The sequence below is a fragment of the Taudactylus pleione genome, unplaced genomic scaffold (genome assembly GCF_031769625.1).
Source record: "Taudactylus pleione unplaced genomic scaffold, aTauple2 ptg000965l, whole genome shotgun sequence".
Taxonomy (NCBI): domain Eukaryota; kingdom Metazoa; phylum Chordata; class Amphibia; order Anura; family Myobatrachidae; genus Taudactylus; species Taudactylus pleione.
The window spans coordinates 216,626-234,929 of record NW_028285366.1 but is presented as its reverse complement, the minus strand read 5'-3'; the positions used below and the strand labels follow the sequence as shown (position 1 = coordinate 234,929).

General features: G+C 41.4%; 1 protein-coding gene across 1 annotated transcript in view; it reads right to left on the bottom strand.

The window, feature by feature from the left end:
- Nucleotides 1-12,674, bottom strand: part of LOC148473141 (protein Wnt-3a) — a 181,359-nt gene extending 168,685 nt beyond the window's left edge. The window contains exon 1 of the mRNA XM_088460041.1: nt 12,377-12,674. Within this exon, the coding sequence (XP_088316167.1) occupies nt 12,377-12,447 (71 nt within the window). The 5' untranslated portion in view covers nt 12,448-12,674. The remainder of the gene's footprint in view (nt 1-12,376) is intronic.
- Nucleotides 12,675-18,304: the final 5,630 nt, after the last annotated feature.

Genomic DNA, 18,304 nt, shown 5'->3' with positions numbered 1-18,304 from the left:
TTTATTGGATGCATGAATTATGGGTTTCTTAACTTTTGTGTCCTGAGCACGCTGTTTCCAAAGCTCTCTTTGCTAAATTATTGTGTTCTGCCGGCTAATAAAAAAAATAATAACCACACTTTAATAATAATAAAAATGATCTTTAATAATAATAAAAATTATGCAGTCTAATTTCTTTACTAATATTTTAATAAAAAATTATAATTATGAAATCATTATAAAATGGATTTAATTTGAAGCCAACAGTTAATCAATTAATTAATTAACAAATACATGCAAATCGATTAAACAAATGAAGTATGGGAAGTGAATTTTTCTCATTGTATAGGGTAAATTTACTAAGCAGCGGATTTGAAATGTTGGCAGAATTGTAGCAGTTTCTAAATGCCTGCAAACTTGTCGCTTAGTAATTCTGGTCCCTTGTGCACAATTGTGGTTTGAAAACGAAATAACTTGATTATGTTTTTTTATATTATTATTATTATTATTATTATTATTATTATTATTATTATTATTATTATTTCATGTGTTATTTCGTTGTACTTTCAGCTTTTTGAATTTAATTGTTTCATAGTTAAAAATTATGAGCTGGATCCAGAATATTTCTTCTGGGCTTTTTCCAAATCTCAATAAAGTCTAATCTGCAGAAAACATATAACCACTAAAAATAGTGGTGGGTGTTTGGTTTCTAAAAGCAGAATGTTCTCTGTGCTTAGAAAAGAAAAAACAACTGCAGACTGTATGCTGTTTCGTATTAAAATGTAAATTATTTTTAGGTCTGGTTGAAATGCATAAAAATCAGACAGAATAAAAAACAATAACGCCTGTGCACACAGGACCTTAATCTGTGCAAAATTGCAACAGCTTCTGATTTAGATGTTCCCATGGAAAAAAAAAGAATCTCAAAGAGCAGATCTATCCCAGACTTTTTAAAAAAAACATTGGAAATAAATTGCTGTTCGCAAGTTAAAGCCTAAGCAGCGCCTGAGATCTGAACACAAAACATGAGTTGAGACGACGCGTGTGTTTTTTAATGTCACTTCACACTAATTGCAAAATCACCTCTGACAGTGTCTAAATTAGCTAATTACCCTACATAGTTCCATGTTGCTGAGCACATCCTGCATTCACACCTTGGGCAAAAATGCTAAAATATATTTATATTTAAAAAAATAAATAAAAACATTCCCTTTAAAATATATATATATATATATATATATATATTATTTTTTTTTTACACGTGTCAGAATTTGTCCAATTGCTTCTCCGCCAAAGGGTAACTACAGTTTAAAATCATGTTAACCCTTAGTTTGAGCGTGCAATTCAAAGGCAATTATCTGCTGCTAAGACACAATTTTTCCGGCCTGAACAACCCAGCAGCAGGTCGAGCTGGCGCATTCCTATGGGATGAAAAGGATTAATGTCATGTTTTTTGGTCAGCAGACGGAACTGCGATATTCAGTCGATCCAGGAAAAGGCAAAGAATTTTGAGGTTTAGGTGAGAAATTTAGGTTTAGGTGAAAGAAAAAAGATATTGACAAATATATTTGGTCTGCCGCTGTCTAGCTAATTCTAGGTACATGGATCAGTCGTTTGCTGTTTATCGAGATGTGCGTCTCTTATCGTTCAGGGGGCGGAGCCATTCATTTACATAAGACGCCTCCCAAAGGTTTAAGCTAAAAGTTATGGTGCCTACGCTATCCACTATTAGCTACCCAAGAGACTACAGCTGGGCATCCACTATACAATTTTCTGTCAGATATCTGTCCAATCTGGCTGGTTGGAATGAAAACCTGGTAATGTATGGGAGCAAATGACAGTCAATCATATGGTTTTAAACACTGAAACACTGTGCGGTTTAACCATTTTGTGCGGTTTAACCATTTTTGGCTATTTTCCAGTGTTTGTGAGCAAATGGACGATTGTCATTCCCTCCCATACATTAACAGGTTTTCATTCCAACCAGCCAGATTGGATAGATGTCTGACAGAAAATTGTATAGTGGATGCCCAGCTTTAGGACACAATATATTAAACAAAAACAGTTTATCAATGACTAATGCAATTTTTTGAGAGTAAAAGTGCTATATAAATAAACTGATGACGATTATTATTCTAATTATTATTACTATTATTTAGCACTACAGATGAGCAACATTTTCTAAATCTACAAAAAATTGACCTCAACCAACAAAATTTTGCCCATTTCCCCTGTGAATTTGACCACAAATATCACCCCGGTCCGACATGCAGTAGAATGAACTGATAATCATCATCCCAGCTGTACAGTCTGTAAATTACGCAATGTGCAAATATGCAAATACGGGACGGAATGACATTTTGTGGAATGGTAAAGAAGATGTGGAACTGGAAGGTTGTATCGCTGAACTCTTTACAGCTCTTCGACGTGCCAGGTGCTGCTGCCAAACCATATTTATGCGAAATTTTACACCAATTTCACTCATCATGAGATAGCACGGACAACGGTTTTAGAATAAAGGGATGTTAAATAGTTTTGTTTTTTAGCTAAAAACATATTTGTAACGATTTTTGCGAGCTTTCCAACACAGTTGGTAATCAGCACATCCTTACAGTAACTAGGACTTATAAAGTACTGCTGCCTATTACACTTCCATCAAATTAAAGGATATAAAATATATGCAATACATAATGAACGTAATTTATGTTTTTAATTACTTAAACAATTTAATTAAATTTTTACTTTATTTTGAACCAACAAAAGATCGTATTGCTTAATCATGTAAATAAAAAAATGACACCAAAAAAAGAGTACATTTTTAAAAAAAAATGTTTGCATTCAATATGTGCAATGAATTGTGGATGACTCATATGTTACCCTTTCATTTCCAGAAAATAAATTAACATGTCAAATAATTCAGTCAGTTAATCTGTTACATTCATTTAAGTATTAGACAAACAATTTGAATTTAAATAAAACCCAGAAAGAAAATATACATTCAGTTCAGTACAATACTTTTTAAATTATGACAGTATTTATATGAAAATAATTACACCTTTGAATATCTAGAATATTTTTTTTATATATTTTTACTTAAAAGGAAAGAATATTACTAATATTTTGTTTTAATAACTAGCAATATCATGTTATACATTCTGGTGTGTGTGTGTGTGAGTATGTTCTTCTCTCTGATTTAGTTAATGCAAAACTAACAAATGGACATAATTTGTCATATTCACATATTATCTTTTTTATGTGAATGTATTTTATTTGGCTGTCCCTGCTGTTCAGGTGGGGAGTAGGGACTTGTATCTCTGTGGAGAAGTGACAGGCAGTATTTATGTAGGTTACAGAGGAATGCCTGACAGATGTAGGAATGCAGTGCTGGCTGGTAATTATAAGCTATATAATAACTGTGAATAAAACATTGCTCATTATTGATTGCAGTCCAGGTGTTCCTCTGCCTGTCTTATCAAGAGCCTATTTGCATTTTATTACCTTCTAATTGAAATGGATTCCCTCTCACAGACATACCTGGGATGCTTTGTTCACACTGCAGTCACCCTGTAATACACCTCCTGCACTCACCCTGTAATACACAATCACTGCATTCATCCTGTAATATACTGTAAGCACCTGCACTCACTCTGTAATACACAATCACTGCACTTACCCTGTAATACAAAATCACTGCTCTCACCCTGTAATATACTGTAAACCCCTGCACTCACCCTGTAATACACAATCATTGCACTCACCCTGTAATATACTGTACACTCCTGCACTCAGCCTGTAATAAACAATCACTGCACTCACCCTGTAATACACAATCACTGCACTCACCCTGTAATACAAAATCATTGCACTCACCCTGTAATATACTGTACACTCCTGCACTCAGCCTGTAATAAACAATCACTGCACTCACCCTGTAATACTAAATCACTGCACTCACCCTGTAATACACAATCATTGCACTCACCCTGTAATATACAATCACTGCACTCACTCTCTAATACACAATCACTGCATTCACCCTGTAATACACAATCACTGTATGCACCCTGTAATATACTGTACACTCCTGCACTCACCTTGTATTACACAATCACTGCACCCACCCTGTAATACATTACACAGTCACTAGCACTCGTACTGTAATACACAGTAACCACCTGCACTCACCCTGTAATACACAGTAACCTCCTGCTACACTCACCATGTAATACACAGTAACCTCCTGCTACACTCACCATGTAATACACAGTAACCTCCTGCAGCACTCACCATGTAATACACAGTAACCTCCTGCTACACTCACCATGTAATACACAGTAACCTCCTGCTACACTCACCATGTAATACACAGTAACCTCCTGCAGCACTCACCATGTAATACACAGTAACCTCCTGCAGCACTCACCTTTTAATACACAGTAACCAGCAGACACCCTGTAATACACAGAAACCAGCACTCAACCTGTAATACACGGTAAGCTCCTGCTGCAATCACACTGTAATACACAGTGACCTCATGCACTCAGCCTGTAATACACAATAACCAGCAATCAGACTGTAATATGCATTAACCCATTAGCCTCCTGCACTCCCCCCCCTGGGTAATTAATGCAGTATAAGATAAGATGACTTGATAATTACAAGCCAATCTTTATGTTGCTATAATGTAATTCCTGTGTATGTACTAAGCACGGAGCGTGTTCCAGGTCCCCATGTGCACATACTTGCCTTGTCAAGCCCAATTTAGTGACTGATCTCTGCGGTGAGTATATAATTATATGTATATATATATATGTATCTATATGTGGCCTCTCAGCTACAGTACAAATACCTGCGCTGTGCTCAGAGTAAATACCTTTCCCAGGAGCTCCCCAGGCGTGTTGCTCAGTCAGGCAGAGAGGGGATTGCACACCTGCCCAGGTAACTCACAGGACTGACTTACTGCACCCTAAAATCCGCCTGCGCCCTTATCCCACTGTGGGGGCCATGCAAAGTGCAAACACAGTCTTATCTGCTCCCCGCACATTAATACATCTCCTGCACCCTAATATATCCCCTGCATTCTAGTAAATGTTCCCCCGCACCCTAATATATCCCCTGCATTCTAATACATGTTCCCCCGCACCCTAATATATCCCCTGCATTCTAATGCATGTTCCCCCACACCCTAATATATCCCCTGCATTCTAATGCATGTTCCCCCACACCCTAATATATCCCCTGCATTCTAACACATGATCCCCCGCACCCTAATATATCCCCTGCATTCTAACACATGATCCCCGCAACCTAATACACCGTATTTACCCTAATACATCCACTGCCCCCTTATACACTGCCCGCACCCTATCACTCACCCTAATATATCCCCTGCAATCTAATACATCCCTTGGACCCTAAAATATCCCCTGCACCCTGCATCCTACCTGCACTATATAGGACACTGCATCCTACCTGCAGTATATAATACACTGCATCCTACCTGCATTATATACACTGCATCCTACCTGCTCTATATACACTGCATCTTACCTGCTCTATATACACTGCATCTTAACTGCACTATATACACTGCATTCTACCTGCATTATATACACTGCATCTTACCTGCACTCTATACATTGCATTCTACCTGCACTCTGTACACTGCATTCTACCTGCATTATATACACTGCATCTTACCTGCACTATATACACTGCATCTTACCTACTCTATATACACTGCATCTTACCTGCACTCTGTACACTGCATTCTACCTGCACTATATACACTGCATCTTACCTGCTCTATATACACTGCATCTTAACTGCACTATATACACTGCATCTTACCTGCACTATATACACTGCATCTTACCTGCACTCTGTACACTGCATCTTACCTGCACTATATACACTGCATCTTACCTGCTCAATATACACTGCATCTTACCTGCACTCTGTACACTGCATTCTACCTGCACTATATACACTGCTTCTTACCTGCTCTATATACACTGCATCTTAACTGCACTATATACACTGCATCTTACCTGCACTCTGTACACTGCATCCTACCTGCACTATATACACTGCATCTTACCTGCTCTATATACACTGCATCTTAACTGCACTATATACACTGCATCTTACCTGCACTATATACACTGCATCTTACCTGCTCTATATACACTGCATCTTAACTGCACTATATACACTGCATCTTACCTGCACTCTGTACGCTGCATTCTACCTGCATTATATACACTGCATCTTACCTGCATTATATACACTGCATCTTACCTGCACTCTCTACACTGCATTTTACCTGCACTCTATACATTGCATTCTACCTGCTCTATATACACTGTATCTTACCTGCACTATATACACTGCATCCTACCTGCTCTATATACACTGTATCTTACCTGCACTATATACACTGCATCTTACCTGCTCTATATACACTGCATATTACCTGCACTATATACACTGCATCTTACCTGCAGTATATATACACTGCATCTTACCTGCAGTATATACACTGCATCTTACCTGCAGTATATACACTGCATCTTACCTACTCTATATACACTGCATCTTACCTGCACTCTATACACTGCATCTTACCTGCACTCTATACACTGCATCTTACCTGCACTCTATACACTGCATCTTACCTGCACTCTGTACACTGCATTCTACCTGCATTATATACACTGCATCTTACCTGCACTCTGTACACTGCATTCTACCTGCACTCTATACACTGCATCTTACCTGCACTATATACACTGCATCTTACCTGCACTATACACACTGCATCTTACCTGCACTATACACAATGCATCTTACCTGCACTATATACACTGCATCTTACCTGCTCTATATACACTGCATCTTACCTGCTCTATATACACTGCATCTTACCTGCACTCTGTACACTGCATTCTACCTGCTCTATATACACTGCATCTTACCTGCACTATATAATACACTGCATCCTACCTGCACTATATAATACACTGCATCCTACCTGCACTATAAACACTGCATCCTACCTGCACTATAAACACTGCATCTTACCTGCACTATATACACTGCATCTTACCTGCACTCTGTACACTGCATCTTACCTGCACTATATACACTGCATCCTACCTGCACTCTGTACACTGCATCTTACCTGCACTTTGTACACTGCATCTTACCTGCACTATATACACTGCATTTTACCTGCACTATATACACTGCATCCTGCCTGCACTATATACACTGTTTCTTACCTGCACTATATACACTGCATCCTACCTGCCCTATAAACACTGCATCCTACCTGCACTATATACACTGCATCTTACCTGCACTATATACACTGCATCCTACCTGCACTCTATATACTGCATCTTACCTGCTCTATATACACTGCATCTTACCTGCACTAGAAACACTGCATCCTACCTGCACTATATACACTGCATCTTACCTGCACTCTGTACACTGCATCTTGCCTGCACTATATAATACACTGCATCCTACCTGCACTATATACACTGCATCTTACCTGCACTCTGTACACTGCATCTTACCTGCACTATATAATACACTGCATCCTACCTGCACTATAAACACTGCATCTTACCTGCACTATATAATACACTGCATCCTACCTGCACTATATAATACACTGCATCCTACCTGCACTATATACACTGCATCTTACCTGCATTATATACACTGCATCTTACCTGCACTCTGTACACTGCTTCTTACCTGCACTATATACACTGCATCTTACCTGCACTATATACACTGCATCTTACCTGCACTATATACATTGCATTCTACCTGCATCCTACCTGCAGTATATATACTGCATCCTACCTGCACTCTGTACACTGCATCCTACCTACACTATGTACACTGCATCCTACCTGCACTCTGTACACTGCATCTTACCTGCACTCTATACACTGCATCCTACCTGCACTATATACACTGCATCCTACCTGCACTCTGTACACTGCATCTTACCTGCACTATATACACTGCATCTTACCTGCACTATATACACTGCATCTATATACACTGCATCTTACCTGCACTCTATACACTGCATCTTACCTGCACTCTATACACTTCATCTTACCTGCACTATAAACACTGCATCTTACCTGCACTATATAATACACTGCATCCTACCTGCACTATAAACACTGCATCTTACCTGCACTATATAATACAATGCATCCTACCTGCACTATATAATACACTGCATCCTACCTGCACTATATACACTGCATCTTACCTGCATTATATACACTGCATCTTACCTGCACTCTGTACACTGCATCTTACCTGCACTGTATACACTGCATCTTACCTGCACTATATACACTGCATCTTACCTACTCTATATACATTGCATTCTACCTGCATCCTACCTGCAGTATATATACTGCATCCTACCTGCACTCTGTACACTGCATCCTACCTGCACTATGTACACTGCATCCTACCTGCACTCTGTACACTGCATCTTACCTGCACTCTATACACTGCATCCTACCTGCACTATATACACTGCATCCTACCTGCACTCTGTACACTGCATCTTACCTGCACAATATACACTGCATCTTACCTGCACTATATACACTGCATCTATATACACTGCATCTTACCTGCACTCTATACACTGCATCTTTCCTGCACTCTGTACACTGCATCTTACCTGCACTCTATACACTGCATCTTACCTGCACTCTATACACTGCATCCTACCTGCACTCTATACACTGCATCCTACCTGCACTCTGTACACTGTATCTTACCTGCACTATATACACTGCATCTTACCTGCACTCTATACACTGCATCCTATCTGCACTCTGTACGCTGCATCCTACCTGCACTCTGTACGCTGCATCCTACCTGCACTCTGTACACTGCATCTTACCTGCACTATATACACTGCATCCTACATGCACTATATAATACACTACATCCTACCCGCACTATATAGTACAGCATTATATAGGACACGTCATCCTAGCTGCACTATATAGGACACACACCTCAAGTTATTGCATGAGGTGTGTGGTACATCAAATAATAACCCAATAGTACTTCTCACTCTACTAGAAGAGCAACAATTACTAAGGTCCTGAGGGTAGTCACTGCTCCCTACCAGCCAGGGCAGTAGCTAGGGTAGTGCGGCCTTTGCCATCGCACAGGGCACCACAGGTCAGGGGGCGCTGTTTGGGCCTGTCAAATTTCTGTTTATTATCATTCTCACTTGTAGCTTCCTCTTATTTCATCCCCAGCATCTCCTGGCCTCCGCTATCTCTTCCCTGGCCCTTCCCATGAGGCCATGGCCCTCTCTCAGGTGCACTATATTATGTCCCTATTTATCCCCAGCATCTCCTGGCCTCCCCTATCTCTTCCCTGGCCCTTCCCCATGAGGCCATGGCCCTCTCTCAGGTGCACTATATTATGTCCCTATTTATCCCCAGCATCTCCTGGCCTCCCCTATCTCTTCCCTGGCCCTTCCCCATGAGGCCATGGCCCTCTCTCATGTACACTATATTATGTCCCTATTTATCCCCAGCATCTCCTGGCCTCCCCTATCTCTTCCCTGGCCCTTCCCCATGAGGCCATGGCCCTCTCTCATGTACACTATAGTATGTCCCTATTTATCCCCAGCATCTCCTGGCCTCCCCTATCTCTTCCCTGGCCCTTCCCCATGAGGCCATGGCCCTCTCTCATGTACACTATATTATGTCCCTATTTATCCCCAGCATCTCCTGGTCTCCCCTATCTCTTCCCTGGCCCTTCCCCATGAGGCCATGGCCATCTCTCAGGTGCACTATATTATGTCCTTATTTATCCCCAGCATCTCCTGGCCTCCCCTATCTCTTCCCTGGCCCTTCCCCATGAGGCCATGGCCCTCTCTCAGGTGCACTATATTATGTCCCTATTTATCTCCAGCATCTCCTGGCCTCCCCTATCTCTTCCCTGGCCCTTCCCCATGAGGCCATTGTCCTTTTTTGGGTGTATTATGTCCCTTTGAAAAATAAGAGGGGCGCCAATGCTCTTTCTGGCACAGGGCACCAAAAAGTCTAGTTACGGCTCTGCTACCAGCACTGGCGGTAGTCACTGCACCCTACCAGCACTGGCGATAGTCACTGCACCCTACCAGCACTGGCGAAAGTCACTGCACCCTACCAGCACTGGCGATAGTCACTGCACCGTACAGGCAATGGAAGTAGACACTGCACCCTACCAGCACTGCAGGTAGTCATTGTACCCTACCATTACTGGAGCCGCTGCACCATACCAGCACTGGTAGTAGTCACTGCACCCTACTAGCACTGGGCTAGTCACTGCACCCTACCAGCACTGGGGTAGTCACTGCGCCCTACCAGCACTGAGGGCAGTCACTGCGCCCTACCAACTCTGAGGGCAGTCACTGCACCCTACCAGCACTGAGGGCAGTCTCTGCACCCTACCAGCACTGAGGGCAGTCACTGCACCCTACCAGCACTGAGGGCAGTCACTGCACCCTACCAGCACTGAGGGCAGTCACTGCACCCTACCAGCACTGAGGGCAGTCACTGCACCCTACCAGCACAGGAGAACTCAATATTTCAGAACTCCACCAGTTGAACAGCTGCCAGTTCATGCCAATAAACGTGATCTGAGGACAAGTGACACAGTTTTGATTTCCCTAAATCAGGCAATCTCCTCACACCAGAACCTATCACTGATCCTGGATGTGATCTAGTGACTGCTCCTACATGAGGGATGGAATCTAGTGACTGACCCTGCGGGATGGATGTGATCTAGTGACCGAATCTGCAGATGGGATGTGATCTGATGATTGCTCCTACAGGAGGAATGTGATCTAGAGACTGATGCTGCAGGAGGGATGTGATCTAGTGACTGATCCTACTGGAGGGATGTGATCTAGAGACTGATGCTGCAGGAGGGATGTGATCTAGTGACTGATCCTACTGGAGGGATGTGATCTAGAGACTGATGCTGCAGGAGGGATGTGATCTAGTGACTGATCCTACTGGAGGGATGTGATCTAGTAACTGATCCTACTGGAGGGAAGTGATCTAGTGACTGATCCTACAGGAGGGATGTGATCTAGTGACTGCTACTACAGAGGGGAAGTGATCCATTGACTGATGCTAGAGGAAGGATGTGATCTAGTGACTGTTCCTACAGGAGGGAAGTGATCTAGTGACTGATCCTACAGGAAGGATGTGATCTAGTGACTGTTCCTACAGGAGGGAAGTGATCTAGTGACTGATCCTACTGGAGGGAAGTGATCTAGTGACTGATCCTACAGGAGGGAAGTGATCTAGTGACTGATCCTACAGGAGGGAAGTGATCTATAGATTCTACAGCACCTGGATGGAATCTGCCCATAACAAGCAGAATCATACATGGAGATACAATCATAGGTAACATCACAGTAATAGACAATGTATCAGTCATTACTTATATAGGAGGTCACTGCTGAGAACATAGCACCTAGCACACAGTATAGTAAGAGCTACAGAGCCCGACAACCCCAGAGATCACAGCTACAACATGTATACAGATATACAGTCCTACTACAAGTGTTATTTCTCTGTAAGTACAAAGTGTATAAATGCTGCAGATGTATCAACCCGGGCAGCACGTTCTGTATTAGCAGTGTCTGTAACAGGTAGAGATAGTCCTGTCTTACCTGCTCCTACTATACGTCTCCCCGACAGCAAGACAGGAGGAAAGGGAGAAATAAATAAAACACTTTTCTGCGTCTCCCTTCTATTCTGCCACCTGGCTGAGTGAGCAAGAGCACCTGGAAGCCCATTCTTGTCAGCTTGTATCATTATCTCCTGTGTACAATCTCCAGCGTTTGTTGTGTGCGAGGATCAAAGCAACGCGAAATGTGATCACAATGTAACTAATACCAGCCACACTGGCTCATACTGTGTGAGTGTATTTATGTGTAGTATATATACTGTATATAGATAGATAGATAGATAATCTGTGTGTGTATATATATATATATATATATATATATATATTAATATATATATATATGTATGTATGTATAGATAGATAGATAGATAGATAGATAGATAGATAGATAGATAGATAGATAGATATTCACACATATACACCCCGAGCCACACATTGGCACGTACTGTATGTACAGATATTATATATATATTTATATATATATATATATATATATATATATATATATATATATATATATACAGTATATAAGGAAGTGACCTGCTCATCAGCATTAACAATCAGCCAGTGTCACAACAACACACATATAGTACAAATATGACAATGGCATTAATAGGGAAAAAAAGCGAGAATAACTTACCACCAAATTGGGTAAGTTGCCATAACCAGGTTCAGCCCACATAAAAAGAGGAAATATCCAAAACAGAACATTCTCCAGGAAAGTTTTGCGAGATTTTTAAAACATGCAGCAAAAGTTTTTTTCTCTTCTGGTCTTCTGTCCACGACCCCCAAAAAATAAAATAAAATAAAAAAATAAAACAAAAAAAAACCCAACAAGAAAAAGAGTAGAAAACAAACCAGTAGTGTCAGGTATGGAGGGATATTCCCAGTGATAGAGCCGGCAGGTATATAGCTGGGCTCCTTGTACAGACACAGGAGGGTGGTGACTGCTCTCAGCACAGACACAGAAACATTACAGGAGGCAAATATTAAAAAAAAAAAAAAAAAAAAGTTTGGAGCAGCTCAGTGCAGGGACCCAATCAGCACCTATTGCCCAGGGGGGACTGTGATGACACTTAGCTCCCTCTCTGTCAGTCAGTCAGTCAGTCAGTCAGTGAGGGAGGGCAGCACAGCCAGGACTCAGCTAATTGCCAGGAGATAGTGCATTAATACTCATTAGGGCATGTTGGCCCACAAGCACTGCTGAAATGGCCTTTAGAAGGGGTGGAAGATTTAAGGGTTTAAATAGACAAGGGAACCCCTGTGGTTCGGGTAGCTATAACAACCTGCCCGGATCTCACGTCCTAAAATGTAAAATATCGGTGTCAGCAGCGATTTTCCCTCTGTCACAGGATCTCATGAGAAGTGCAGAGTCCTAAAGGTTTTTTTATGTAGTTATTTTTTAAGAATGTTGTTATTCCAAAATGCAAATATATTGTAAGGAAACCCCCAAACCAATGCACCCCGATTTTCCTCACACTGATACTTCCAATGAATTCCAATTAATTAAAAACAGAAACACATGCACATTTACACATTATAATTATGATTTCACTGATATATTGGCAAGTAATTATATGTGTACATATATATATATACAGTATATATAGAGAAAGAAAAGAGGCAGGCACTTCCAGTAAATGGGACTTGTTGAGAAATTAAAGCTCAGCATATATATAGAGAGAGAGAGAGTGGTACATTTAGACTTTTATAAATATAGATAAATATAGAAATAGACATATACATGTGTGTGAATAGTTTTATATATATATATATATATTTATATGTATATATGTAACAACATGATATGCATATATAACATTTGGTTTTCAACATTTTTTAATTATTAAAGGATTTAAAAAATAAAAATATGATAATTGTATTTGTTTTAATGTTGTTTCATATTTATAATGTTCATGTTTATAGCAAATGCTCTGTTAAAATTAATTTTAACATCCATTTTAACAGCAATTTTTATTCATCCAGATACACTTCTATAAACAATTTGGTTTTGCTTTGAACCATCGACTACTGGTCAATGAATGACTGTCCCCAGTATTTTATGTCATCCAGTGTAAGCACAAAACAGGGGTTCATTATTGTTATACCCCTCCAATCTGATTTATTAACTTGTACGGACAACCCAAATTCAGCTTATCTTTATCTCCCTCCCTCCCCCATCTCCCTCTTCCTATCTCTTTCTCTCTCGTCTGTCTGTCACTCTCTCTCTCCCACTCTCTCTCTCTCTCTCTCTCTCTCTCTCTCTCTCACAGTCTCTCTCTCTCTCTCTCTCTCTCTCACAGTCTCTCTCTCTTTTACAGTCTGTCTGTCTGTCTGTCTCTCTCACTCCCCCTCTGTCTGTCTTTCTCTCTCTACCAGTCTGTCAGTCCCTCTCTAAGTCTGGCAGTCTCTCTCTCTCTCTCACTCCCCCTCTGTCTGTCTCTCTCTCTTTCTCTCAGTCTCTCTCTCTCTCTCTCTCTCTCTCACTCACTCACTCCCCCTCTGTCTGTCTCTCGCTCCCCCTCTGTCTGTCTGTCTCTCTCTCTCCCAGTCTGTCTGTCAGTTCCTCTCTCAGTATGGCAGTTTCTCTCTCTCTCTCTTTCTCTCAGCCTCTCTCTCTCTCACTCCCCCTCTGTCTGTCTCTCTCGCTCCCTCCCCCTCTGTCTGTCTCTCACTACCAGTCTGTCAGTCCCTCTCAGTCTGGCAGTTTCTCTCTCTCTCTCTCTCTCTCTCTCTCTCTCTCTCTCTGTCATTCTCTCTCTTGCTCCCCCTCTGTCTCTCTCTTGCTCCCCTCTGTCTGTCAGTCCCTCTCTCAGTCTGGCAGTTTATCTCTCTCTCTCTCTCTTGTCTGTCTCTCTCTCGCTCCCCATCTGTCTGTCTCTCTCACTCCCCCTCTGTCTGTCTCTCTCTCCATCACACTACGCAGACAGACAGATGTGAATATAGTGAGACTGTCTTCTCGCTTTTTCAGGGATAAAATGATTAAGATTCAAATATCGATAAAAGAAGAAAAAAAAGCAGTGATAGTTTTCGTGCTATATAAGACAAATGTGGCCGCAATTATTAATTATAAACAGTTATACGATCCGGTGTCTAATCTCTAATCTCTAGTCCCTCTAAACATATTTAGTTTTTCCTTAAATCTTGGAGTAAATAAAGGTGTTACATTGGGCAGTGTTTCCGACCCCATCTCAGTACCCTTCTGCATCTGTATGTAGAGCCTTCTCCTATCTGTCATTATTGGCGCCCTTCTTTTGAAACTGTCTATATAACAGGCCAACATGAGCCCCGCCCACTGGCCGCCATAATCCAAAAACCGTCACATAAATGAAACAAGTGCACATTATCAATTCTATATATGTAGCCCTAACACTGCATCATGCATCCGGTGGTTATTCCTTTATAGAGACTAAACCTAATGGCTCATGATTGCAAAACACTTCCTACACACACGAAACGCCTTGGTTTAGCACTGACGCCCTTGGATTGTCAATCTCATCCACTTCACGGTGCATGCCCATGGCGGGAACCCTACATCCCGTATGGCTTGTACAGGTGGGCCCTTCTTTTTGGTGTGCCGTTAATATAGCACTTTTTGGTGTGCGCTATGTTAATGAGCTTTGACGCGTCTTCCGTTCATTCTGTGTTTTTTTGGCCCAATGGAAGCGTGCCATATCATGTCCTTGTTACAATGGCAACTTTATTACAAGAAACGTAAATACACATTTTTAAGGTTAGCAGTTTTGCAGAGGTTTCCACTTTTTCTTTGCGGACCGTATCTTACCGCTATGTGTGCTGTGTCCTCCTGTACTAACACGAGAGTGCAGGGCGTCAAAACGGTCTTTATCCCATGTAACACATTTAAAAAATGACTTCTTTGTTGATGAAGGCGCAACTTATGTCCCATTAAACGCACAGGATGAGACCCATTACCTGTCTTGGAATGCACTAAAAATGTGCCATCTCCACCCTTTTAGGCCGTGGTCTATTTTGCCCTTATAATTGTATTTTGTAATGTTGAGAGCTACAGATATCCCCCAAATATTTCTGATTTCCACAGGGCAATGCTGATTAGTGTCACTGGGATGGGGTGGGGCTTAGAGAATGGTGGTTGTGACTTCAGGGTGTTAGGCTGTTGCGATGAGTAAATTGGGGCACAGTTGGATAGATTAGGGGTGGGTGGTCATATTGGATCATGTTTTACCTCTACTTACCCACTAACATGGCCCCTTGCACCAGTTACAAAATGCTCTGCCCCCGGACTTCCACTTAATTGAAGTCAGTTTCTGGTGGATTGGCTCATGTTGGATGGCATACCTCTGAGGGTGGGGGTGTTTATATGGGGGCTTCCTTTTGTAGTTAGTAACATATTTATCATCCTGCAGGAGTTTACAGTCATGTTTAAAGTTATTGCTAAAGAGTGGGGGGCTTAGATGCAGTACGGGGGTCCTAAACTTCCACAACACACCAGGCCCAATGCCTGTATTCTGGTACAATATCTCAGGTAATAAAAGCCAGGGGCTGTTATGAAGCTACTGTGACTGCTGGAATTTGCACTCAATAAAAACAGTTGTTTTATTCTGTGTTTTGTTTTATCTCAGTTTCCGTTTATTGATAGAGGGAGACCTGGGCCGGGCAGTGTTTTATACTCCGAACAGCTGTTTTCTTCCAATCAAAGTGACCCACTGCTGTTCCTTATTGTCTCTACACCCTCAATAAATGTCTCTGGTGTCAGTGAATTGCTAGGTAAAGCAGCAAGATTGTAAAATCCCCAATTAAGGTGATACTTGTAAAAATGTAATCCCTGTAGTGAGGTGGGCTCCTATTACATCATCCGATGAAACTATGACATCATCGGATAAACTCAGCACAGCTCTGACAGGCTCATAATAGAAAAAGTCCATATACAGAAAATAATACTGAATTAGCCATTGGTGATTTGCCCTCTGTATTATCCACTGACGACTATTGCAGACTTCTCCTGATGCACTAAGGAGCTTGGCCCCAGTAGCTGACATCATCTTCAGATCGCAAATTTTACTGAGATAGCAAAAGTTATTGGGAGATTTACTTGTGCTGTAATCAATCAGCTTCTACCCATCATTTTGGAGCTGATTGGTTGCTATCGCCAATTTCCCAACTTGTCCACTTCTCTCTCTTTAGAAGGTTTGATACAATTCCACCACACAATGTATGTGAAACTCCCCGTCATCTGATACACAAGTAAAACCTCTTAACCATAACCATAATGAAATAACGACACAGATACTTGTATAAGGGGAAAGGAAGGTCTGCTTTATTAAAATGATTAAACTATTTTATTGAACTATTTTAACTATTTAAATCTTACTGAACTTACTAGAAGAAGGAAATGACAGACAAAGGTGTCTATCTACTAAGCCTTGGAGAGAGATAAAGTGAATGGAGATAAAGGACCAACCAATCAGCTCCCAGATGTCATTTTTCAAACACACTTTCATGACAGTTAAGAGCTGATTGGTGAGTACTTTGTCTCAGAGGCTTAGTACAGGGGTGCAACTAGGTATTTGATGGTCCCATAGCAAAAGTTTGTGAGGGCCCCTGTGTAGAACCCAATGATAAAAAATGTACAGTATATAACACATGTAACTTTGACAAGGAAGATGGGCCCCCTTCAGCTCTTGCACCTATGGTAGTTACGCCCATAGCTTAGTGCTTAGTACATAGACCCCATAATATTGTGGTGCAGAAAGAATGGCCCTTACCAAGCAATATCACTATCTGGATACTCACTCAAACCTTCTAGTATCCACCTCCCACCCCAATTTCACAACATGAGGACCATGTGGACCAGTGGTGCCACTGACCTCAGTAGGGTAGAATCAGCCTAAGCCAAGTATTGGAAATCTGAGCACCTCAAGCTGCAAATACAGGATCCTAACCCTCTGCCCCCATCCAACTCTCTCACCCGGCTGTTCTTAGATCTACATTATATTCTTACAGGCAACGGAAGGTTAACTCTTGTCAACAGTGTCTTGGCTCTCTCCGTCCTTCCTAACAAGATGTCATGAATCAACATTGAACTTCTAGGGTTTAGTGAAGTGCCCGGGTCAAATGATTCTTGGCACAACTTGCGGAAGAAAAGTGACGACCTCCTCCAGCAATTTAACACATCAAGTACCCAACATTTTAGGTTCTCAATGTCAGAGTGGTTTCCCAGCTCACTTGAAATGAATGAGTCTGCTCTGACAAGGGATAACTTCATAGTCCTCTGAATAGGGCCTGAAGGAGATGTTTGAAGTTGTCTCTTGTGTTTATATAATGGCGATGGGCTTGCTCTTGTGTTTTCGCTTTTCATTATCAAGAAGCGGTTGATTGTATGGGAAACCATTGGTGGTGGAGAGGGAGGCTGGCAGGAGGTGTGGAGAAGTTGGCTGTTTGCTAGTTATTCTCATTCATGGGGTCAGGCTGCTCATAATTGCAGTGATACAGCCAGGGCCATCCTAACAGCATTGTAGGCCTCTGGCAAAGCAACGCACTGGGACCTCTACCCATCCATTCATGGGAATAAAAATGTAAGTAGTCAATA